At 49.8% G+C, this 21,726-nt stretch overlaps 3 protein-coding genes across 6 annotated transcripts in view; 2 read left to right on the top strand and 1 right to left on the bottom strand.

The window, feature by feature from the left end:
• The first annotated feature begins 103 nt into the window (after positions 1-103).
• On the top strand, positions 104-6,276 carry KCTD9 (potassium channel tetramerization domain containing 9). Of its 2 annotated transcripts, XM_064400327.1 has the most exons (12): positions 104-237; positions 1,096-1,217; positions 1,826-1,869; positions 2,030-2,126; positions 2,330-2,388; positions 3,011-3,139; positions 3,553-3,620; positions 4,036-4,131; positions 4,755-4,904; positions 5,165-5,270; positions 5,485-5,618; positions 5,806-6,276. In XM_064400327.1, exons 1-12 carry the CDS (start codon positions 190-192, stop codon positions 5,920-5,922), a joined length of 1,170 nt encoding a protein of 389 aa, XP_064256397.1. In that variant the 5' UTR covers positions 104-189; the 3' UTR covers positions 5,923-6,276. The 2 variants fall into 2 exon arrangements, with proteins under 2 accessions (XP_064256397.1, XP_064256398.1); XM_064400328.1 differs by lacking the exon at positions 3,011-3,139.
• A 4,070-nt stretch (positions 6,277-10,346) lies between these two features.
• Positions 10,347-15,112, top strand: GNRH1 (gonadotropin releasing hormone 1). The gene is made up of 3 exons (XM_064400538.1): positions 10,347-10,493; positions 11,222-11,317; positions 15,071-15,112. Exons 1-3 carry the CDS (start codon positions 10,353-10,355, stop codon positions 15,110-15,112), a joined length of 279 nt encoding a protein of 92 aa, XP_064256608.1. The 5' UTR covers positions 10,347-10,352.
• A 400-nt stretch (positions 15,113-15,512) lies between these two features.
• DOCK5 (dedicator of cytokinesis 5) overlaps positions 15,513-21,726 on the bottom strand; it is an 80,547-nt gene continuing 74,333 nt past the window's right edge. For 2 of the 3 annotated variants that reach the window (XM_064400319.1, XM_064400320.1), the window contains exons 51-52: positions 21,497-21,594; positions 15,513-19,645 (exon numbers count right to left, since the gene is read on the bottom strand). In XM_064400319.1, coding sequence (XP_064256389.1) covers positions 19,544-19,645; positions 21,497-21,594 — 200 coding nt within the window. In that variant the 3' untranslated portion in view covers positions 15,513-19,543. Of the gene's footprint in view, positions 21,595-21,726 lie in introns of all 3 variants that reach the window. The other variant, XM_064400318.1, reaches the window with a different exon arrangement.

Here is a 21,726-nt window from a genome sequence, read left to right as displayed (position 1 = left end):
CAACCAATCACAGAGGGCTTATGCAAATACGGGCTCTTCTTCTGGTCGCGATTGGCTGCCGCCCCGGCTTTGCCCCGCCTCCTCACTGCCCATTGGGCAGATGCGCGGCGCAGCGCGGCGCTGATTGGCAGTGAGGCCTGCCCGTCAGCGGCCGCCCCTTCCGGGTGTCGGCGCGGCGGCGGGCGCAGCATGAGGCGGGTGACGCTGTTCGTCAACGGCAGCGCCCGCAACGGGAAGGTGAGGCCGGGCCGGGCCGGGCCCTGCCGGGAGGCAGCCGGGCCCCCTCCCTGCCCCTGCCGGGGATCGCCACAGGCGGGCATTTGTCGCGGGTGGAGGCGCTGGGAGCCTTTAGGGAGTCGCGTCCGGCTGCTCTGTCAGGCTGTGGGATGAGGGCTCTGGGGGGATGGACCCTGCGGGAGGGTACGCTGGGAATAACCGTGTTTGGTGGATTAAAACCTCGCTAAAATCGCGTCAAGGCTGGAAATATGGATTTTTAGGCCCAAGCAGAGCTTGTCCGGCAGAGGAAAAGGCCCCGGGAGGCAGTTCCACAGGCAGTCCGTCATCTGGGTGTTGCCATCCACATTCCGAGTGGAGACGGCGATGTGGCTGTGCTTTAACGTGTATTAATTATTAATTCCATTAATTCTGCCCATGATCCTGCTCTTTCCAGGCGGGCCTGGAGTGCAGGGGTTCATGTGACAGCATTCCAGCCTTGCAGCTGTGGTAAATTGTGTTGTGAGCCCGATTTTCCATCCACAGCCTGGCTGCAGACAGTTCACATGCCTTCCTTTAATCCTTGAGAAGTATATTTGGGAGAGCCTTGGGACGGAGCAAGTAGCAATGTTTTAGAGAAGTAAATTATATTCCTACAGCACCAATTTTTGTTCCCTCCCTGCTGTTGCAGTGAGGTTTGGTGGGAGCTGTGAAGTCCCCTGGTTTTGTGTTCCAACACGAAAGCTGGTCTTTTCCCTTCTTTCCTGCTCCAGATCCACATGGATTTTGCTCCTGACAGCCCTGCTAAATCTGAAGTGGCAGATCTTTGGGTTGCCTGGGTTTGTTTTGATTCACAGCCTCCTCTGCTCTCTCCTGCCCCAGGTCGTGGCTGTGTATGGGACTCTCTCGGATTTGCTCTCTGTGGCCAGCAACAAGCTTGGGATAAAAGCCACCAGCGTGTACAACGGCAAAGGGGGGCTCATTGATGATATTGCTTTGATTAGGTGAGGATCAGCCTGGAAAAGGCAAATCAGGCCTGGGGATTAAGAGACTAACCTGTTAATCCTGCTTAATCCATAGCCAGTGCTTGCCCAAAACCAGATGTGATCATTTCCAGCCAGGATGCCCAAAGGTCCTTTCATGTCTTTTTAACTTCAAACCATTTATTGATTCAGAGCTTGATACAAGCTGTGTTTGAGGCCTTTTCACCTCCTCCTGTGTTGTTTCCAGGGCAGTGTTTGTGCCATGAAATCCCCACTGTTTCAGTCAGCCCTGGGATGGGGGGTTTTTATAAAGGAGACAAATTCTGGCAGTACTTTGGCTTCATAGAATAGTCCCAGACTGGGGAGAAAAGCAGCTATTTTGTAAGAATTAATTGGTTACACAAGTGGTCCCTACCTGGCTGCTGCAGGTAAAATCTCTGGTGAAGTCAGTCCATTCCAGTCCAGTAGAACCTGCAAAATACAGATAAAAATCAGATACAGAAGTTCCAGCTAATGGCCACTGGTCATAATTTACCTGAAAGAATCAGGAGAGGTTCCACTGTCAATTAGAAGAACAATAAATTATGATTAACCTTCTTTTTCTCTTCCCTCTGCCCCTTCTGCCTCAGGGATGATGATGTTTTGTTTGTCTGTGAAGGGGAGCCCTTCATTGGTGAGTCTGTCATTCTTATCACTAACCTTTTATTTAATACAGTTTGTTTTGCTTTCATATAAACTTAAGATTTCATTTTGTGGTGTTTTCAGAAGATGTCTCTTTGTAATTAAAGAATATTAACAAATTTTCCAGTAATTTCTTTCTTTGTTCTCTGCAGATCCTCAGACTGATGGGAGAGCTCAGGAGGAGCTGACAGGGTCCCACACAGACTGGCTGACTCTCAATGTGGGAGGCAGATATTTCACCACCACCCGGTAAAAATGGTCTTCAAAAACTTCAAAAGCTTCACTTCAATAAAGCAAAATACCTTAAAAAATAACTTACTGTGAAGCAGGAGGTCTTTGACTCCTGAAGCTTTCTCTGGATTTTGTATTTGCCACCACAGTTTTGCAAGAAATTAATTCTTAAACATTTACAGATGAAGGAAAGGTAAAGCTGGGCTGCTTTTGTTTTCTAGGAGCACTTTGGTTAACAAAGAACCTGACAGTATGTTGGCACACATGTTCAAAGACAAAGGTGAGTGTGTTGAGATGAACTTTATTATTTTTAAGTAATAAATGAGCAAAGTAGGCAAAAGTCACTGTCAAGCTGAGGCTCTTGTTCATAAAGTAAAATATCCAAAGTATGTTGAAGTACCAGAGCAGGACAGGGAATTATTTTGTAAAACTTTATTTCTCTCTGTTTCTCATCTCACCACCTAATGTTGATCATCTGCCTCACAAGCTGCAAATACAGCTCCCATCCTTTGTGAGTGGTTTGGGTCCTTGGTTTGTTTATTTGATTTGAGGTTTTCATCTCGTTGCATCTTACCCAGTTTTGTCAGCAGAGCCAATGAGCAAACTGCACGAGGCAGCCTTGGGGAGACAATCAGACTAGAATTTCAGTGCTGCTTTTATCCTAGCCAGGATTCTTTTGTGTGTGGTAAAAATTCAGTTATTCAGAACAGGAACAAGTTCATTTGAAGCTGATTTTTCCCCCCACTCCTCTTTTCCTTCCTTCTCTCTCCGAACCGCCCTTCCAAGTGGAATGTTTCCTATTCCAGTCCCCTTTGGTAATAAAAAACTCTGAAAACTGAAGCAAATGCTCTTCTATTACTACATCAAAAGTAATTATATATATATATATGTTGTGGAAACAGATGCTTGGGGGAATAAGCAAGATCCTAGAGGAGCTTTCCTCATTGACCGCAGTCCCGAGTATTTTGAGCCCATTTTGAACTATTTGCGTCACGGACAGCTCATTGTAAATGATGGCATTAATTTGCTAGGTAGGTATTACCTGTCTGACATCTCCTGAATTACTCCTCCTTGGAATTAAAGCTTTGCCCGTGGTGAAGCCAGGGGGAGCTTTGTGTGCTCATCCCCGTGGTTGGGAGTTTTCCTTTGGTGGATTTATTCTCAGCGGTGCAGCTCCGTGTGCTTGCTTTAATGAGGCTAGGCTGATTATTTCTCTTTGGAGCATTAAAAATCCGTACTGGATTAATATCTGGAATTCTGGAGTTGATCTCTTTAACCTAATGCTGGTGTTGGAAATGTGTCTGAGTTATGTTTTTCCTTTTAGCTGCAAGCAAACCTTTTCTCTCTCCCCAGTTACATCCAGTAGAATGTGTGTGTGTGCTCCAGTAAGGGGAGAGGAGGGTGCAGCAATTCCCTGGAATAACCAGCACTGCTTTGTTTGTAGGGGTTCTGGAAGAAGCCAGGTTTTTTGGGATCGACTCCCTCATTGAACACCTGGAAGTTGCTATTAAGGTACCTTGCTGTTTGTAAGCCCTGATGCACTCCTGCCAGGCCGGGGGGTGTGTGGCTCAGTGCTGTCCCTTTCCCTGTCCCCAGAACTCCCAGCCAGCCGAGGATCACTCTCCCATCTCTCAGCCAGGGGTGTGTGGCTCAGTGCTGTCCCTTTCCCTGTCCCCAGAACTCCCAGCCAGCCGAGGATCACTCTCCCATCTCTCAGCCAGGGGGTGTGTGGCTCAGTGCTGTCCCTTTCCCTGTCCCCAGAACTCCCAGCCAGCCGAGGATCACTCTCCCATCTCTCAGCCAGGGGGTGTGTGGCTCAGTGCTGTCCCTTTCCCTGTCCCCAGAACTCCCAGCCAGCCGAGGATCACTCTCCCATCTCTCAGCCAGGGGGTGTGTGGCTCAGTGCTGTCCCTTTCCCTGTCCCCAGAACTCCCAGCCAGCCGAGGATCACTCTCCCATCTCTCGGAAGGAGTTCGTGCGCTTCCTGCTGGCCACGCCCACCAAGTCCGAGCTGCGCTGCCAGGTGAGGGAGCTCAGCCTTTGTCTCCAAAAAACTCCGGGAATTGCTTCCTAACACCTGATCCACCCCTGCCCTCTTACAGTTTAAAACCACAGCCTGTTTTAGGGAAATACCCAAGTCTTGAGAGCTTTGCATATGCATTTCATGGTGTTATGTAATAGAGTAATGATCTTGTGAGTGTATGTTTGTATAGGACCGTGGAATGGTTGGGTTGAAGGGACCTTAAGGATAATCTTGTTCCAATCTGCCATGGGCAGGGAACCTTCCCCTGTCCCAGGCTGCTCAACCTGGCCTTGGATGCTTCCAGGGATGGGGCAGCCTCAGCTGCTCTGGGAATTCCATCCCAGCTGCTCCCCACCCTCACACGGAGGAATTCCTTCCCAATAGCCCATCTAAACCTGATCTCCAAATCCATTGCTCCGTGTCCTGGCGTTCTCTGTCCATATAAAAAGTCTCTCCCATGTTTTTATCAGCCCCTTTAGGTACTGGAAGTGTTTCAGTACATCTGTTTATCTGCATGGATTTATATACACAACTACCCAGACGTGTTCCTTTTAATTCTTTTGCATCCAGACCTCCCCCTTCCCTTCTGTGACCGTTTTGGGGGTATTCACTGGCTTTTGCAGGGTCTGAATTTCAGTGGAGCTGACCTTTCCCGCCTGGATCTTCGCTACATCAACTTCAAGATGGCCAATCTGAGCCGCTGCAACCTGGCCCATGCCAACCTGTGCTGTGCCAACCTGGAGAGAGCTGACCTCTCTGGATCCGTGCTGGATGTAAGCGTGCTGCACCCTGGGCAGCCTGGGCTGCCTGCACTTGTCTCAAGAAACAGGAATTGGAACAAAAAAATCAAGTTTTCCAAGTTGTTTGTTGGGTTTTTTTTCACTGTTCCACTTCCAGTGCTGCCACACTTCGTCACAGTAACAGGGGGTTGTGATTTGGGGGGTGCAGTTGCAATGCAGAATTTCAATCTGTCTAATGCTGGTTTCTGGTATTTATCTTGACACCCTCGTGACTCACATCCTGTCTCTGCCAGTGTGCAAACCTGCAGGGGGTGAAGATGTTGTGTTCCAACGCAGAGGGAGCATCCCTGAAAGGCTGCAACTTTGAAGATCCATCAGGCCTTAAAGCTAATTTGGAAGGTAAGTTTTTGCCTGTTAATTATTCCCTGGAATCAGCCCTGTGCCTGCACATTTATGTGGCAAAAGCTCAGCTGTGTTTGTGCAGTCCATGGGAAGAGCCCACAACTCTGGGCTGGTTCTGCCAAATAATCACTGAATTCCCAGTTCTGCCTTGGCCTCTCCCAGCTCTTGGGAAGCATCTCCTGGAGCTGCTGCATTTCTGGGTGTGTTGCAGGGGCCAACCTGAAGGGTGTGGACATGGAGGGCAGTCAGATGACCGGGATTAACCTCCGGGTGGCCACGCTGAAAAACGCCAAACTCAAGAACTGCAACCTGCGAGGAGCCACGCTGGCAGGGACTGACCTGGAGGTGAGATAGCATCATTTCCTAGACACAAATGGAAATATAAATATATGGATGTGGACAGAAAGATGGGAATTTGGGGGGTTGCTGGCTTTTCTCCTGCTGCAAAGTTACATGGAGCTAAGGGGAGTTAAACTTTTGAACAGAGTTCTGTCTTTATTCAGTTAACATTATTTTCCCTTTCCCCCTTCAGAATTGTGATCTGTCAGGTTGTGACCTACAAGAAGCAAATTTGAGGGGATCTAACGTGAAAGGAGCCATCTTTGAGGAGATGCTGACACCCCTGCACATGTCCCAGAGTGTCAGATAGGGGCCAGGACACGCTGAAGAGGAAGGAATCCAAACATTCATCGTGACTTGCTTCACTCCTCCCCTTCCTGAGTTAAAGTCATGGTTGTTAGCCACCTTACATTTGCAGTAGTGCCTAGGTAAACTCTTTTTGATCACTTTTGGGGAGGGAATTTTTGTTTTCAGAGGTACCAGCAGAGTTTGTACCTCTGTGAGCAGAGTGAGGAAGTGAGCTGGTGCTGGAATCAGAGAGTGTGGCTGGTTTGGGGGGGAAAGGTTCAATGGTTTCATTGTTTAGCATTGCCTCACTTTGGAATGCATTTTAATTTATAAAGCACAATATATGCAATTCTATTTATTAAATCTGTAGCTGCAATATGAATAGAAAATGTTACTCCTGTACAGTAGCAACCAAGTTGAGGTTTACAGGTGTATTTCCAGTCTGGATCCATGCCAGGGGTGGCTCAGTGTCCCAGGGGCTGCTCAGGTCTCTGCTGGGGTGGAAGCTGATGGGAACATCCCTGCTCAGAAATTGGATATCTTTAATTAATCCTCTCCAAATGAGTGTGGAGGTGCACTGTCAGTCACAGCTGGTGACAAAAATCCTGCTTTCACATGTCCTGACCACTGCAGGCTGGAGTTCCTGCAGTGTTCTCACCCTTGGTGGTGAATTCAATGCAGAGAGGAAAGTACAGAGCTGGCACCAAAACAGAGAGGCAGAGGGGCCCCAGCTCGTGCTCTGCCCTCCCCTCATGACCTCAGCAGGTGAATCTTTCCCTGTTTCCCCTCCATGTACTATGCAAAGACTCCCTGAAGGCTCCCTGGGCATCGTCCTTTTCCCAGCTGGGTCTTCCTCTTCTGTTTGGGCTGCTTCAGGTGGCTGTAAAGCATCCTGGGCCAGGTGCCCTCCGTGCCCTCCCACACCTGCAGTGCCTGTGCAGGGAGCAGCTGGAGCTGCTTGTGTGGGGAGCTGTGCAGGGCAGAGGCCTCAGCAGCCCTGATGTGGGTAAGGAGCTGCTTCCCTGTAGGATCCACGGAGTTCTCAGCTCACACCACCTTTATTTTACACACAATCAAAAAGCACATGAAGAAACTATACCAAAAAAAAGAAAGAAGGTGCATCAAGAACTTACCTCAGATGCTTAAACCACCCCAAAGTTAAAACTAACCTTGAATTTAAGGAAATCAAGCTGTTACTGTAGAAATACAAAGGAGGAATAAGAACCAGTGGATCCCAGCTGAGGCCCACGGGAGCTGGAGTTCCACAGTTCTTCAGGGGGTTGTCTCTCCCTTGCAGTGCAATTTCTGTCGTCTTGTCTCAGTTGTTGTTACAAAAATGCTGCTTTGCCACCAGTCTGGGAGGATCAGAGATGGTTGAGGGTCAGCAAAGGATGTGTTTGGGGGGAACTGCAGGATTCTCCCTCCTTTTCAAGTTCCTTTGACTCAGGCAAGTCACTGAGTGACTGAGTGAACTTTCAAGGCTCAAAATCCCAGAGCCACGAGGTTCAGAATTGGGATTATTTCCTGCAGATCCCTCTGGATCAAGCTCTAGGACAACACTATATCCTTGGAGAAATGATCTGTAGATTCCAGGGAAATATTACAGTGGGATTTTGGAGTCCTTTCTCACACCTCATAGCTTTCAGTGGGAATGTTGTGTCTGTTGCAGTAGAAGAAGATTCCTAGGGCTAGAGAAACAAATGAATTATTTTTCTTTATCATATTTTGTAGCTGGCAGAAGTAAACTATTGTATGGAAAAATATATATATATATATCTATATTTTCATAATCACTGTGTATAAAATCTCTGAACTTTCACTGAAGCACTATGGAATAATCACAGCATGTGGCACCATCATTCACAGCTGGATTTTAGGTACCTCTTTTGCCAGGACAGAGCTGTGTAAAGAGCCCTGTGCAGAATTTGCAGGTTCCAGCTAATTTAAGTTGCATTAATAAAAAGTGTGAAAGAAAAAAGTGGCTTGGTTGTCTTCATTTTAATTTAAAAACCCAAATCTTACCTGGTTTGTGTGAGAAGAACAAGAATTTTTTAGTTTTAAGTATAAAATACCTGTTGGAAAAACAACTGTGCTTGTGGGGGTTCTGAGCCATTAATTGGGAGAATTTGCCTGGGATTGGTTTTGGTTTGTCATTCCCCTCCAAGACTTCTCAGTCTTTTTGTCCCCACCCTTCATATTTGCTTACTAAAATAGTTGGAGGCAGAATAGTCAGAGACTCATGGAATATCCTGAGCTGGAAGGGACCCAAGGATCATAAAAGTGCAATTCCTGTGGATGCAGCAGAAAGCTGTGGAGAACAAGCTGTTCACAGCAGTCCAGGGCAGGCTGTCAGAGCCAGGGTCCGTGGTGTGAGTGAGCTGCAGTGACTGGGCTGAGCTCTACATGTCCCACTCTGCTTTCACCTTTAAATGAGCTCATTCTTGCAAGGCTCATCGGGGAAGGAAGGAGGTTCCCAACACAGGAAAGTCCCTGGTGACTCCAGGTGCCCACCAGAGGAGCAGGAGCCTTTCTGCTCTGAACCCAGCTGGAGCAGCTGAGCCAGAGCTCGGGGCTGGGAGGAGCCCTGGGCAGCAAGAGTGACTGCCAAGAGTCACCAAAGCCTCCCTCAATTAGGGACTTCTTAAATTACTTTAATCCATTAAAGTTCCACCGGACATTCAGGTGGCACAGAGCAGTGCACAGCAAGGCAGAGGAGCGGGCAGGTGGGAAAATACAATTCCTGCACTCAAAAATACGGAATTGAACTCCTGCATCCAAATAAATCTTTATAAACCTGCAGTGCACAAACTCTCAAGATTGAAAAACAGGGAATCATGGAATGGTTTGGGTTGGAAGAGGCCTTAAGGATCATTTCCATCAATTCCATCCCCAACACCTTCCACTGTCCCAGGCTGCTCCCAGCCCTGTCCAGCCTGGCCTTGGGCACTGCCAGGGATCCAGGGGCAGCCACAGCTGCTCTGGGAACTCCATCCCAGCCCCTCCCTGCCCTCACAGAGAGGAATTTGTTCTAATATAAGTCTAAATATATTTCTTCCTGACCTAAACCTTCTCTGTTGTCAGTTTAAACCCATTCCCCCTTGTCCCTGTCAGTCCAGGCCCTTCTAAAAAGGATTTGGGGATCCAGAGACTCCCTTGTGCCCCCAAAGCACATTTACAATCATCACTCCAGTCTATCCAGTTTAATCCCACCTGGCATTTTACAGAGCAAACACCAAGGCACCTGAAGTTAAATATTCAGGAGGAGGATATCAAAGTGCTCTGGGCACTTGTGCAACCACAGGCTCCTGTTTGAGCACTGAAGGGTTGTTTTCTTCATGCCTGATGTAAATGAAGATGGGCATGAGGTGTTGCACAGATTCCCCATCCCTGGCAGTGTCCCTGGCCAGGCTGGATGGGGCTTGGAGCACCCTGGGACAGGGGAAGGTGTCTGTGCCCATGGCAGGGGTGGAAATAGATGAATTAAAGGTATTAAAGGTCTTTTCCAACCCAAAACATTCCAGGATTCTTAAAGACTGAGCTCAATTCCTCACCCATTTCACACCTTCAACAAATTCAGACTCACCCAAGAACTTTCACTGAAGGAACCAGAACTGACTGACAGGAAAGCTCCTGCATTTCCCAGCAGGATCATCTGGATCCCAAAGTGGGATTTACAACCTCACAAAAGCAAAGCTGTTACTTTTATGAGTTTTAGAGAAAAGAGCTGAATTTAATTGCTGCACCGGGGTGTCCCAATTATGGGCTTTACTTGTGAGCATGACAGCCACTGTAAGAGTAACACCAAAATTGCAGCCTGGGAGGGAGAGGTGGAAGAAGTCTCCTGCTGGGAACGGGGTGGCACTGGGGTCCTTGGGTATAAAAAGTGAGCTGAGAGCACATTTACAGACATTTTCCAGAGGAGAAGAGCTGGAGTTACTCCACAGCCTCTCAGGTAATGTGCTGGAACAACATCCCACATTCCCTTTTTATTTATCCAGCGCTTACAGATGCTCCCATTAAAAAAAAAAAATATTAGAAGAGACTGCAAAGGGCAGGTTTTAAGGAGCAGGGACATCAGAGCAGAAACCAGCTGAACACATCTGCCAAACACCACCAGGGAATGCAACCTTTGAGGTCCACACATGCTGGAACTCAGAAATCCTAATTTAGATCTTCATCCAAATTTTTCAGATGTCCAGTCTCTTTCAAGTGAGCTGATCCACACTTTGAGAGGCTGCAAACCCAGCTGGGGCTCCTGCCCAGGAGGTGCAGATCAGAACTGGAGCAGGCACAGGGTGGGATTTTTGGAGCTGGAATTCCATCACCCTTGGGAATCCCTCCCAGCTCAGCACATTCCATGATTCTGTGACCTTCTTTTCCCCCCTCTGCACGGTACAAATGGAGCTGCGATGCCTTTCTGACCAGCCAGGTGGTTTTTTTGTCTCCCCCAGGATGGAGCAGCCCAGGAGGATGGTGGCCAGTGTCCTGCTGTGTGTGCTGGCCGTGGGGCTGTGCCTGGCCCAGCACTGGTCCTTCGGGCTCCAGCCAGGGGGCAAGAGGAGCGCCCAGGTCCTGCTGGGACCGTTCCAGGAGGTGGGTCCTGCCCTGGGAAACAACCCTGGCCTGCAAAAATGCAGCCAAAAAGGTGGCAAAGGCTCCCCTCTACACCTGTCTGTCCCCCAGACACCCCCAGATGTGGGGACAAACACGTTGGTTGAAGCAGGATTTGGAAAATAAGGGGCGAGGTGACATTTGTCAGCCTGGCACAAAGAACAGCACATTGCAGCTGGCAGAAGTAAAACTATTGTCTGGAGGAATAAAAAATAAATTCATAATTACTGTGTGTAAAATCTCTCTGAACTTTCACTGGAGCACTGTGGAATAATTTGGGCAGCCAGCTCCAAGGGAGAGATGGGGCTCTGAGGTCCAGGTTAAATCTGATTTCATCCTCTCCCTAAATTCCAGCATTCTGATGTCTTATTTTATGACAATTCCTCCACTTCCCTTAACATTTTGGCAATTTGCATGTGGTGGATGCTCAGCAATGAAATGACAAAACACATGTGGAAGGTTGTGTCCAGCAGTGGTTTTCCCCTCTTTTCCAATCAATATTTAATGTCGAGTTCCTCCTCATTTCAGCATCCTGGGGCTCGTGAGGAAAAGGTGAATTTCAGGAGTGTGGTGGAACACTCCACTACACAAATTCAGTTGTGGAGTTTCACCTCCATCTGTGAGTGGGGTAGAGCTGCTTTGGGCAGAAAAATCTGCCTTCTCCCTTCCTGAGGGTTGTGTCACTTCCTTGTGTCACTTTCCCAATCCAGATTCCAAATGAAATGGAAAAATTAGAGGAGGTGCAGCAGAGTGAGTGCCCAGGCTCGCAGCAGAACCCCAGGATCAGGGATCTGAAGGAAGCCATGGTGAGTAATGTGCTTTTTCTGTCATCACTATGGGAAGATTTAAAGAAGATACATGAGGGGAGGGAAAAAAAGGTGGTGCAGGAGGAAGAGGGAGTAAAGTTTAGCTCACATGAGGAAATACTGGCTCTGCCCTTCTTATGAATCCCAGGATGGTTTGGGCTGGAAGGGACCTAAAATCCCCCTTGTCCCAGGGGCAGGACACCTCCCACTGGACCAAAATTACCTGCAGGGGTCCCTCACTGTCACCTGCACCCTTCCCAGGACAGGGATCCATCATGCCAAAGCTCCCCTTGTAGCAGTGACATTTCCTGCCCGAGTTAACCCAGACCAAGCCCAGTCCTCCCTGGCTCCCTGCAAAGCCACAGCACCCCTGGCTGCTGTCCCAGTGCTGTCCCTGTCCCTGCTCCTGTCCCAGCTGCGGTCCCAGTGCTGTCCCTGTCCCTGTTCCTGTCCCTGCTGCTGTCCCAGTGCTGTCCCTGCTCCTGTCCCTATCCCAGAGCTGTCCCTGTCCCAGGGCTGTCCCTGTCCCAGGGCTGTCCCTGTTCCAGAGCTGTCCCTGTTCCTGTCCCTGTCCCAGGGCTGTCCCTGTCCCTGTCCCAGGGCTGTCCCTGTTCCTGTCCCTGTCCCAGAGCTGTCCCTGTCCCAGGGCTGTCCCTGTCCCTGTCCCAGGGCTGTCCCTGTTCCTGTTCCTGTCCCAGAGCTGTCCCTGTTCCTGTCCCTGTCCCAGGGCTGTCCCTGTCCCAGGGCTGTCCCTGTCCCTGTCCCAGGGCTGTCCCTGTCCCTGTCCCAGGGCTGTCCCTGTTCCTGTCCCTGTCCCAGAGCTGTCCCTGTCCCAGGGCTGTCCCTGTCCCTGTCCCAGGGCTGTCCCTGTCCCAGAGCTGTCCCTGTCCCAGAGCTGTCCCTGTCCCAGGGCTGTCCCTGTTCCTGTCCCTGTCCCAGGGCTGTCCCTGTCCCAGGGCTGTCCCTGTCCCTGTCCCAGGGCTGTCCCTGTTCCTGTTCCTGTCCCAGAGCTGTCCCTGTTCCTGTCCCTGTCCCAGGGCTGTCCCTGTCCCTGTCCCAGGGCTGTCCCTGTTCCTGTCCCTGTCCCAGAGCTGTCCCTGTCCCAGGGCTGTCCCTGTCCCTGTCCCAGGGCTGTCCCTGTTCCTGTTCCTGTCCCAGAGCTGTCCCTGTTCCTGTTCCTGTCCCAGAGCTGTCCCTGTCCCAGGGCTGTCCCTGTCCCTGTCCCAGAGCTGTCCCTGTCCCAGAGCTGTCCCTGTCCCTGTCCCAGGGCTGTCCCTGTCCCTGTCCCTATCCCAGAGCTGTCCCTGTCCCAGGGCTGTCCCTGTCCCTGTCCCAGGGCTGTCTCACGGCTGTCCCTGTTCCTGTCCCAGGGCTGTTCCTGTCCCTGTCCCAGGGCTGTCCCTGTCCCTGTCCCAGAGCTGTCCCTGTTCCTGTCCCTGTCCCAGAGCTGTCCCTGTCCCAGGGCTGTCCCTGTCCCTGTCCCAGGGCTGTCCCTGTTCCTGTCCCTGTCCCAGAGCTGTCCCTGTCCCAGGGCTGTCCCTGTCCCTGTCCCAGGGCTGTCCCTGTTCCTGTCCCTGTCCCAGAGCTGTCCCTGTCCCAGAGCTGTCCCTGTCCCAGGGCTGTCCCTGTTCCTGTTCCTGTCCCTGTCCCAGAGCTGTCCCTGTCCCAGGGCTGTCCCTGTTCCTGTTCCTGTCCCAGAGCTGTCCCTGTCCCTGTCCCAGGGCTGTCCCTGTTCCTGTTCCTGTCCCAGAGCTGTCCCTGTCCCAGGGCTGTCCCTGTCCCAGGGCTGTCCCTGTTCCTGTCCCTGTCCCAGAGCTGTTCCTGTCCTTATCCCAGAGCTGTCCCTGTCCCAGGGCTGTCCCTGTCCCTGTCCCTATCCCAGAGCTGTCCCTGTCCCAGGGCTGTCCCTGTCCCTGTCCCAGGGCTGTCTCACAGCTGTCCCTGTTCCTGTCCCAGGGCTGTTCCTGTCCCTGCCCCAGGGCTGTCCCTGTCCCAGGGCTGTCCCTGTTCCAGAGCTGTCCCTGTTCCTGTCCCTGTCCCAGGGCTGTCCCTGTCCCTGTCCCAGGGCTGTCCCTGTTCCTGTCCCTGTCCCAGAGCTGTCCCTGTCCCAGGGCTGTCCCTGTTCCTGTCCCTGTCCCAGAGCTGTCCCTGTCCCAGGGCTGTCCCTGTTCCTGTTCCTGTCCCAGGGCTGTCCCTGTCCCTGTCCCAGGGCTGTCCCTGTTCCTGTCCCTATCCCAGAGCTGTCCCTGTCCCAGGGCTGTCCCTGTCCCTGTCCCAGGGCTGTCCCTGTCCCTGTCCCAGGGCTGTCTCACGGCTGTCCCTGTTCCTGTCCCAGGGCTGTTCCTGTCCCTGCCCCAGGGCTGTTCCTGTCCCTGCCCCAGGGCTGTCCCTGTCCCAGGGCTGTCCCTGTCCCAGAGCTGTCCCTGTCCCTGTCCCAGAGCTGTCCCTGCTCCTGTCCCAGAGCTGTCCCTGTCCCAGGGCTGTCCCTGCTCCTGTCCCAGGGCTGTCCCTGTCCCTGTTCCAGGGCTGTCCCTGTCCCAGGGCTGTCCCTGTCCCTGTCCATCCCTGTCCCTGTCCCAGAGCTGTCCCTGTCCCTGTCCATCCCTGTCCCTGTCCCAGTCCCAGGGCTGTCCCTGTCCCAGGGCTGTCCCTGTCCCTGTCCATCCCTGTCCCTGTCCCAGGGCTGTCCCTGTCCCTGTCCATCCCTGTCCCTGTCCTGTCCCAGCTGCTGCAGGCACAGCCAGATGGCAGCTGCTGCTCCCAGGGTGCCCAGGCTGGGAACTGCATTTCCAGGAGCTGCTGCACAGCACAGAGCTCACAGCTGGGTGCACTGACACACACTGAGCCTTCTCAGGCAAAAATGGGCTTTGTCATCAACCCTGCAACACCCCGATGGGGCCAGATGGGCACCACCTCCTGGGAATGTCCCTGGCCACCCAAAAGCTCCATCTCTACTTCAAAGCTGAAGCCAAACCCCAAAGCTCGAGTGAGCTCTCCTCTCCAGGCTCACTGAGGAGCCAGGCCTGGAAAATGCTCATAAAATCAGAACACTAATGCAGAGCCTGCATTCCACTGGATTTCATGCAGAAACTACCTAGATAAATAGGATTTTAGCTCATCTTGAATCCTATTTGTACTGAGCGTGTACTGGAACTGTGGCCCATGACTTCCAGCAGCACTGCCTGCACAGTGAAGAGCCAGCAGCAGTAATTTACTATAGTTAACTTTTTTTTTTTACTGCAAGAGATGATGTTATGCAGGAAAACACACCAGAATAATTACCAGGATATTTGAAATGAGTCCTTTCTGGCTCGCTGAGGGAAACCTGGCCTGTCTTGGCAGAGCTGAAAGGACCAAACCCCAGCAGATCCTGAGGTTTGCTCAGGAACTTCTCGTTTCTTGCTGCTTAATAACACTGAAAACAAATGAGCTTTGCCCACACCCAGCTTTTCCAACCCAACACATTCCTGGTGGGGCTAAAGGAATATTAAACACGGGGAAAAAGGGGAGTGGCTGGAAATGTTGCACCCCGTGGAAAAACTCCAATTATCATCATTTCCTGGGGAAGGTGGGAGGGAGCACAAAATTCCCCCTCCCTGAGGCACTTCAGGGAACAAAGCCCCAGACATTCACCCAGTTCATCTCCATCCAAACCACCCCAGGGCATCACCTCGGTGGTATTTTAGCACCTGAAAATTCCATCCTCAAAGTCATTTCTGCTCTTTAAACCTGGAAATTGGTGTGTGGTTACAGGAGAGGCTGGTGGAGGGAGAAGGCAGAAGAAAGAAGGTTTAAAAATTTCCAGAGTGAAATGGAGCCGCAGAGCCAGAGTGAGGTTTCAAAATTGTGTTAAAAGACATTCCTCCTCAAATGGTCTTTGCTTGGATCAATATGTGAATAAATATTCTGAAATTGCATTAAAACAGTGGAAAATTGTTGTGTAGATGATTGGATTTATGCAGAAGAGAACACATCCCAGTCCAGAGTGGGAGCAGCAGAGAGGGGTCTGCTTTGAGTCCTGCAGGGACAATTTGGATGTGACAACTTTTGTTTCACGTGTCCAGACAAAGCCTTGGCCTCATCTCACTCCCCTCTGGGTAAAACAGCAAGGAAACTTTGATAAAACAATAAATTCCCTTTTGGAATTAACTCCCCTGTCCACCAGTGGTCCATGGAAGAAAGACTTTTACTGCTCTTTTTTCTGGTTCAGTCATAAAAACTACATTTATTTTAAAAATGTATTTACAAACTTTACAACAATCATTGCATTTAAAAAACCCACAAAAATGTGTACACCTTACTTTACAGATTTAGTGAATCATGTGGCATTCACCCAGAGAGCTCCTGCTCTCTCCACAGCCATTTTAAAGCTGTATTTTTTACTGATTCAGTTGCAAAAGACTGAAAAAACCCCAAACATTGTACTTGCAGTCTGCAAAAGTGGATTTGCACCGAAACCACCAATCCAGGATCCCAGAACACACAAAAACTCCTTCCACAACACCCAAATCCTCCTGAATTCACAACAAATATGTCCCAGGGTTTAGAGTGATTTAACCTTTGTTATACCACAGTGAGAAAAAATATTCAAATGTACATTGGGGTGAACTTTGGAGCTGCTGAGGCACCTCCACCTCTGCCTAAAAATACAAACCAGCACCACATGGACCTGAAAAATGGATTTACACCTCCTTTGAGTAACCTCTGTAGTGCCCAAACTGTCCTCAAAGTGCTTTAATTAATGTTCAGAAAGAAAAATCAGGTGAACCTGGTGCTTTTGAACAGCCACAAAATCACATTATTTGTTTATTTTTCCTCCCTGCTGTAGTCTTTGGAAAAGCTTACCCTGGTCCACCACAGGATTTGGTCTGCAACAGTAAAAATAAGGTTTTTAATTAAAATAAAATTAATCAAAAGAAGGTAGGAGAAGCAGGTCAGGAATGTTTTCACTATAAAAAAAAATAGTTAAATTACAGATTTAAAGTTATTATTTCCATTTACAATGGTAAAAATAAATAAGGAGAGGAAAATCTGGGGCGTTGTCACTGCAAGTGCAACTCAGTGTGAGTGTGGAGCAAAGCCTGGGCTGGGAGCAGGGACTTGATGGGATGCAGGAGCCAAAACAAGCCCTGCACATCCATCCTGGAGCTCTGTGCCACTGCAGATGACAGAGCTCTCCCTGGAATCTGTGTCCTTTCCTAATCCAATAATCCACTGAAAGCAAAGCTGCTGCTCCCCTCTGCCCCTGATGTGGATTAGAGCCTGTCATATTTTTAAAGGAATTTATCACAGCACGACAAATTTTAATTAAAAGCTCCAGAAAACAAGTGTTGAGCACATTTCTCCAAAGGAGAAAAACTGAAATCCTCAAAGACTTGAAATTTCACAGCAGCTTTGAAGAGCTTGGCTCTGAAACAGGATCAGGTTTTGTCTCCTCTGCAGACTGGATGTTTTAACTCTGAGATTTTATTCAAAACCATGAATTGGCAGAAATTGCTGGCATTTGTGGTGTGCAGAGATCATCATTATGGACTGTCCTATTCCCATTTTAAACCCTCCAGCTGAAAACACATCAGAGGCACTTCCTAAAGCACCCAGTTAACCTGAAGAGATGATTCTTGTTTAAAAAAACAAGGTAGAGACACCTTAAATTGCCTCTGAAAATGAAATCTCACAACTCAAGTCAGGCAGGTACCCAAGCAAAGAGCAAACACTTCAAAAATCATGGTTCTGGTGACATTTCTCCCAAGAGTGGGCACTTAAATCCACTTACTTAAAATCAGTTGAATGCCCGGTTCCTCCTCACACAACTGCCTTTAAAAATCTGACACTTGGATTATTTTTTTCCCCCAAAGCCCTGAATCATTTGGGCACAGAACAGAAATTCCATCCTGCACCTCTGAGCCAGTGATGCCAGCTTTTATCAGCCAGGTAAGAGAACTGGAGCCCAGTCTGGGGACACTGCCAGAAGGAGCAGGAGTGGGCCAAGTTCACAAACTCTAGAACATAAATATTGTTGAGAAAGGAAAACAAAAAAAACCAAAAAAAACCCCAAAACCCAAAGAACCAAATTTAGTGCCCTTTCTGGCAAATTTGCCAGTGAAAATGCCCAAAATGCCCTGGAAAGGGAAACCTTGCTCTGAACTGTTTAGTGTCAGCTGCTCCTCTCCTCCCAGTTCAGAGGGTGCCCATCCCAGTGCCCAACTGGGCAGGCTCAGGGAGGGAGAGGAGAAGCCTGAACTCGTGAGCAGCAAACCCAGGTGAGGTTTAAGGTGAGAGGAGCAATCTCAAGGCAGAGCAGAGCTGAAGGTGGCAGCTGCACTGCCCAAGGCAGGGAAGGAAGGGAGGGATAATTCACCACCGACTTGCCAAAGATTCTGCTCAAAATCCTGGTCTGTAACTGCAAAAAAATGCAGCCAGAGCCAAATCTCCCAGAGTAAAAGAGCAGAAAGCTGGTTAAAGATCAGCTGAAAAACTCTTCCCAGGGTCAGACCTCCTCCTGTGAGTGTTTTCTGCATGGAGTTTTCCTTCTACAGGAAAAAACCTGGATGCAAAAGGTATCTACATATGTTAATGCTGCTAAAGCAGAACAAAAAGGCTGGAAAAGGGGACTCCAAAGTCACTTAGAACCAGAACACCCAAACCTGACAGCTCAGTCTGCTTGCCCACACCAGGGAAACCATTCCTGGGATCCCTCCTCTGCTCCTGCTGATCCACTCAAGGAGTTAAACCCAGCCTGCCTGAAAAGCAGCCAGGACTGAGGGCAGAGGCAGCTGCAGAGTGGGGAAAGGCACTGCAGTAACAGTAGGTGCTGTTAAGATGCACTGCAGACACCTCAGACCACATCCTGTTGTTCTGCCTGAAGCAGAACTCCCAGCCCAGACAAAAAGCTGCTTTTGAAGGGAACTTTGAGAGGATCCTGGGGTGTGTGAGCACAGCAGGGAGGCAGCAGGGAGGGAGAGGGCACAGAAAATGGAAAGGCAAGAAAACCCAGCGGCTTTCAAGTCAAGCAGTGTCTGTGTCCAAGAACACAAGGAGGAGCTGACATGTCCCACAATGCCCCAGAGAGGGGCAAAGCTGGCCAGGGTGTCCAGAAGAGTCCCAAGATCTCCCCTGAGAAGCAGCAGCCCGGAGACAGCTGGAAGTGCAAGCAGCAGTCAGGCTGGGGATGGATGGGATGTGACTGCAGTGCCACCTCCAGAGCAGCTCCAAGCTGGAGCTGATGGCAATCTGGGATGACTCTGGGATGAGGGCAATCTGCTTTCAGAGCTGGGCAGGCAGCACAGCAGCTCCTGCAGTCGCACCAGTGTCAAAAGAATTGGAAAGGACAAAAGAAAATGACAACTTCAGTCTGAGCAAAGCTCTCCTGTGGGTGCTTTTTGTTGGGTTTGGTTTTCCCTGAGAAAGCCTATGCTGAGGAAACTTTTCATCAGGTTTAACAAACTTTGGTTTTTCAGTAAGGTCAGAAACCCACTTCAGTCAGGGGAGCACAATAATGGCATGTGAACCCCCAGCCCAACAATAACTCTATTTCCTGCTGTGAGCAACACCCTCAGCAGGGTTTTAGTGGCTCTTCCCAACTTCTACAAGATAATCAGAAGCTAAATGAGAGAATGAACAAACAAAATTGTTTCCTGAAAGAGAAAGCAAAATCTTCATCAATATTGATGATAAATAAACAGGCCACAAACTGCTTATGGAACTGGTACCAGTAAAGCCCTGGTACCAGTGCAGGTGGTGCCAGGCCAGCCCTGGTACCAGTGCAGGTGGTACCAGGCCAGCCCTGGCCAAAGTGCAGCTTCTGTCATCTCCAACATTCACAGGAGGGATTTTTTCCACCCCATTAAAAAGCACAAAATGAGATCTTGTACCAGACCAAGCACAAGCTGGGCAGAGACCCTGCCCCAGGAAACTCCACTGGCCTGCAGTGACACCACCAGTGAGATCAGCCAGGGTTCCCAGTTACACTGGGATTGCAGCAGTGACAAACTTGGGACAGAGAGGACCAGGAGAGAGAAGAATTCCAGCAGGGAGACATCGGGATTCGTGTGCCAGCACTGCTCAGGCAAACACAGGGGAGGGAGTCCAGCCCCAGCCACATCTCCTTTGTGGCCTTTCCCAGGAAAGGTGGGAAGGTATTTCCCAGGGGAAGAGGTGCAGGGGAGATCCCCAGGCTGGCTGGAAAGGCAGCAGCATGGCAGGCTGGTGTGGCTGAGAGCCCAGCCCTCAGGGCAGCCCCGGCTCCGAGGACACCACGCTGGATTTCCTGGCCTTGGGGGGTGGAGGGGGAGGCTTGGCCTCACGCCTGCTGGGCAGCGGTGGAGCAACCTGAGGAGATGGAAACACAAAATCAAACCATTGCTGGACAGTGGAGAACACTGTGCTTCACCAGTGAGAAACCCAAAAAGTGGTGATGGAGCAAACCCTGGAGCTCAGCCTCAGCTCCACGTGACAGGGCCAAACAAGGACAGGTCCCCAGGAGACAGCAGAAGCTGAAATGTTTTAGTTGCTATAGCAGGCTAGGATAGACTTTAATTGCTTCTGCAGCCAGCTTCAGCATTTATCCCTCCTTTTGGTGACCAGTAAAATGACAACAAACCCATTTCCTTCCAGGTTTCAAAATTCAGCTTTTTTTCTCCTGCTGGCTGGCTGAACTGCCCCAAAAGGATGTAAAATGTGTTCAAAGCAGAATGCAAAGTTTTACACCCTAACATGGGAGCAAGGGCAGCTGTAATTAAACAAGCCACATCCTGCCTGCCTGCAGAGGGGCTTGGAGGGCGTTTCTTGCTCTTGCAGAAAACTCACTGAGGGGGGGTTTCATGTTGTCTCTGCCTGTTTTAAGGGGCATCCTCTAAATAAATGAGATGGGAAAGGCCAGGAGAGTGAGAAGCTTGTGTGGTTCATCATTTCCCAGCCAAAACTCAACATTTCAGGATTGTTTTAACCAAAGGAAGACAGACCCAACTTTACAACAACAAACTAACAAAACCCTTCAGAAAAGCCTTCCCAACCTCCCTTTACACCCTGTGAATCCTTTCCCTCTGGCTGCCAGCCAGGGGGACGCTGCAGGCCAGCACATGGCAGTAATTAGTTTCCTTACAAGACTCAAGGGAAGGAGGCTCTTTTATTAATCCTCCTGATCAGTGACTCCACAGCTTCCCTGGAGCTGGGGTCTCTGCTGGGCACAGCACCACAGCAGCCACGCTCACTTCCAGCCAAATGAAGGGCAAAGAAGAAAAACTTTCCCCTGATCCCATATTTCAAGGCTTTATTCCAGTGTCACAACAGAATTCAGTGTTTTCTTGTCTTCCCATGCTGCTAAAGCAGTTGTGATCCCTCTTCAAATTCTTTTTGGACAAAGCCCAGTTTATGTCACTCAGGTGCTCCCAAATCCTCTCTGTAAACCAGACTGGGGAAGACATCCCTCCCTCCCAATTGCAAAATGTAACTCCTGACAGGTTTTGGGAACCCAGCACCATCCCTCTCTCAGTGACAAAAAGATCCTTTCTTGCTTCCCACTGCTCAGGAATTAGTCTGGCACCACCAGCACCTTCATTTCAGGGGCAGGTGAAACGATTCTGACACAGTATTTGCATGTCAGGGACTCCAAACAGCCTGGAGACACCAAGGTGAGAGAAACATCAGTGATACAGCACTGACAAAGGCCCAGCTTGATATTCCTACAAGAAAATCACTCCATGGAATGGAGACAAAGGGCAGGATTTAAATACAGGCTTTTTAAAATCACTGATGGCTTGAAAAATCAGTTTCTGCCTAGCTGAAGCTTAGAAGGAGACATTAGAGACCTCTGAAAATTGTGGTTTTTCCCCACACTTATTTTTCAGCCCAAATTATTGCAGTATTTTAGGCTGATCATGTTTTTGAAACTTTTGCTGCTGCTGTGTTTTCCATAACTCTTCCCACCCCCACACACTTTTTTCCTGACCAAGGACAACACAACTCCCAGTTGGAAAAAAAACAAATAAAGGCACTGCACTCCACTGCCTTCTCCTGAAGCAAAACCCCTTTTTTCCTTCTTTTGTGGTTTCAGGGAGTGAAGCAGTGAAATGATGAGACAGGTTTCGAGCAGCACCACCCTAAGATCAGCTTGGACAGTTCCACTGGTGCCTCCTGCTCCAAAGCTGCTCTCCAAAGAGCTGCCAGCCCCCATTTCCTCACCTCCACGGAGTTCCTGGGGGTGCTGCTCTCGTAGGGTTTGCTTTTGGGTGGAGGGGGGGGTGGTGTGGCCAATCCATCAGCCTGAAGGGAGGGGGAGCCTGCAAACAACAACAATCAGGGGAGAAATAACAAAAAATAAGGGAAAAAATAAGAACAAGTAAGAATAATAATAAAAAAAGAACAAATAAGGAAGGTGAAAAGGGGAAATGGGTTGCACACAGATTTTAAGG

This window comes from Passer domesticus, chromosome 28 (genome assembly GCF_036417665.1).
Source record: "Passer domesticus isolate bPasDom1 chromosome 28, bPasDom1.hap1, whole genome shotgun sequence".
NCBI lineage: Eukaryota > Metazoa > Chordata > Aves > Passeriformes > Passeridae > Passer > Passer domesticus.
Note: the sequence above shows the minus strand (reverse complement) of the source record. Positions and strands in the feature narration are given on the sequence as shown.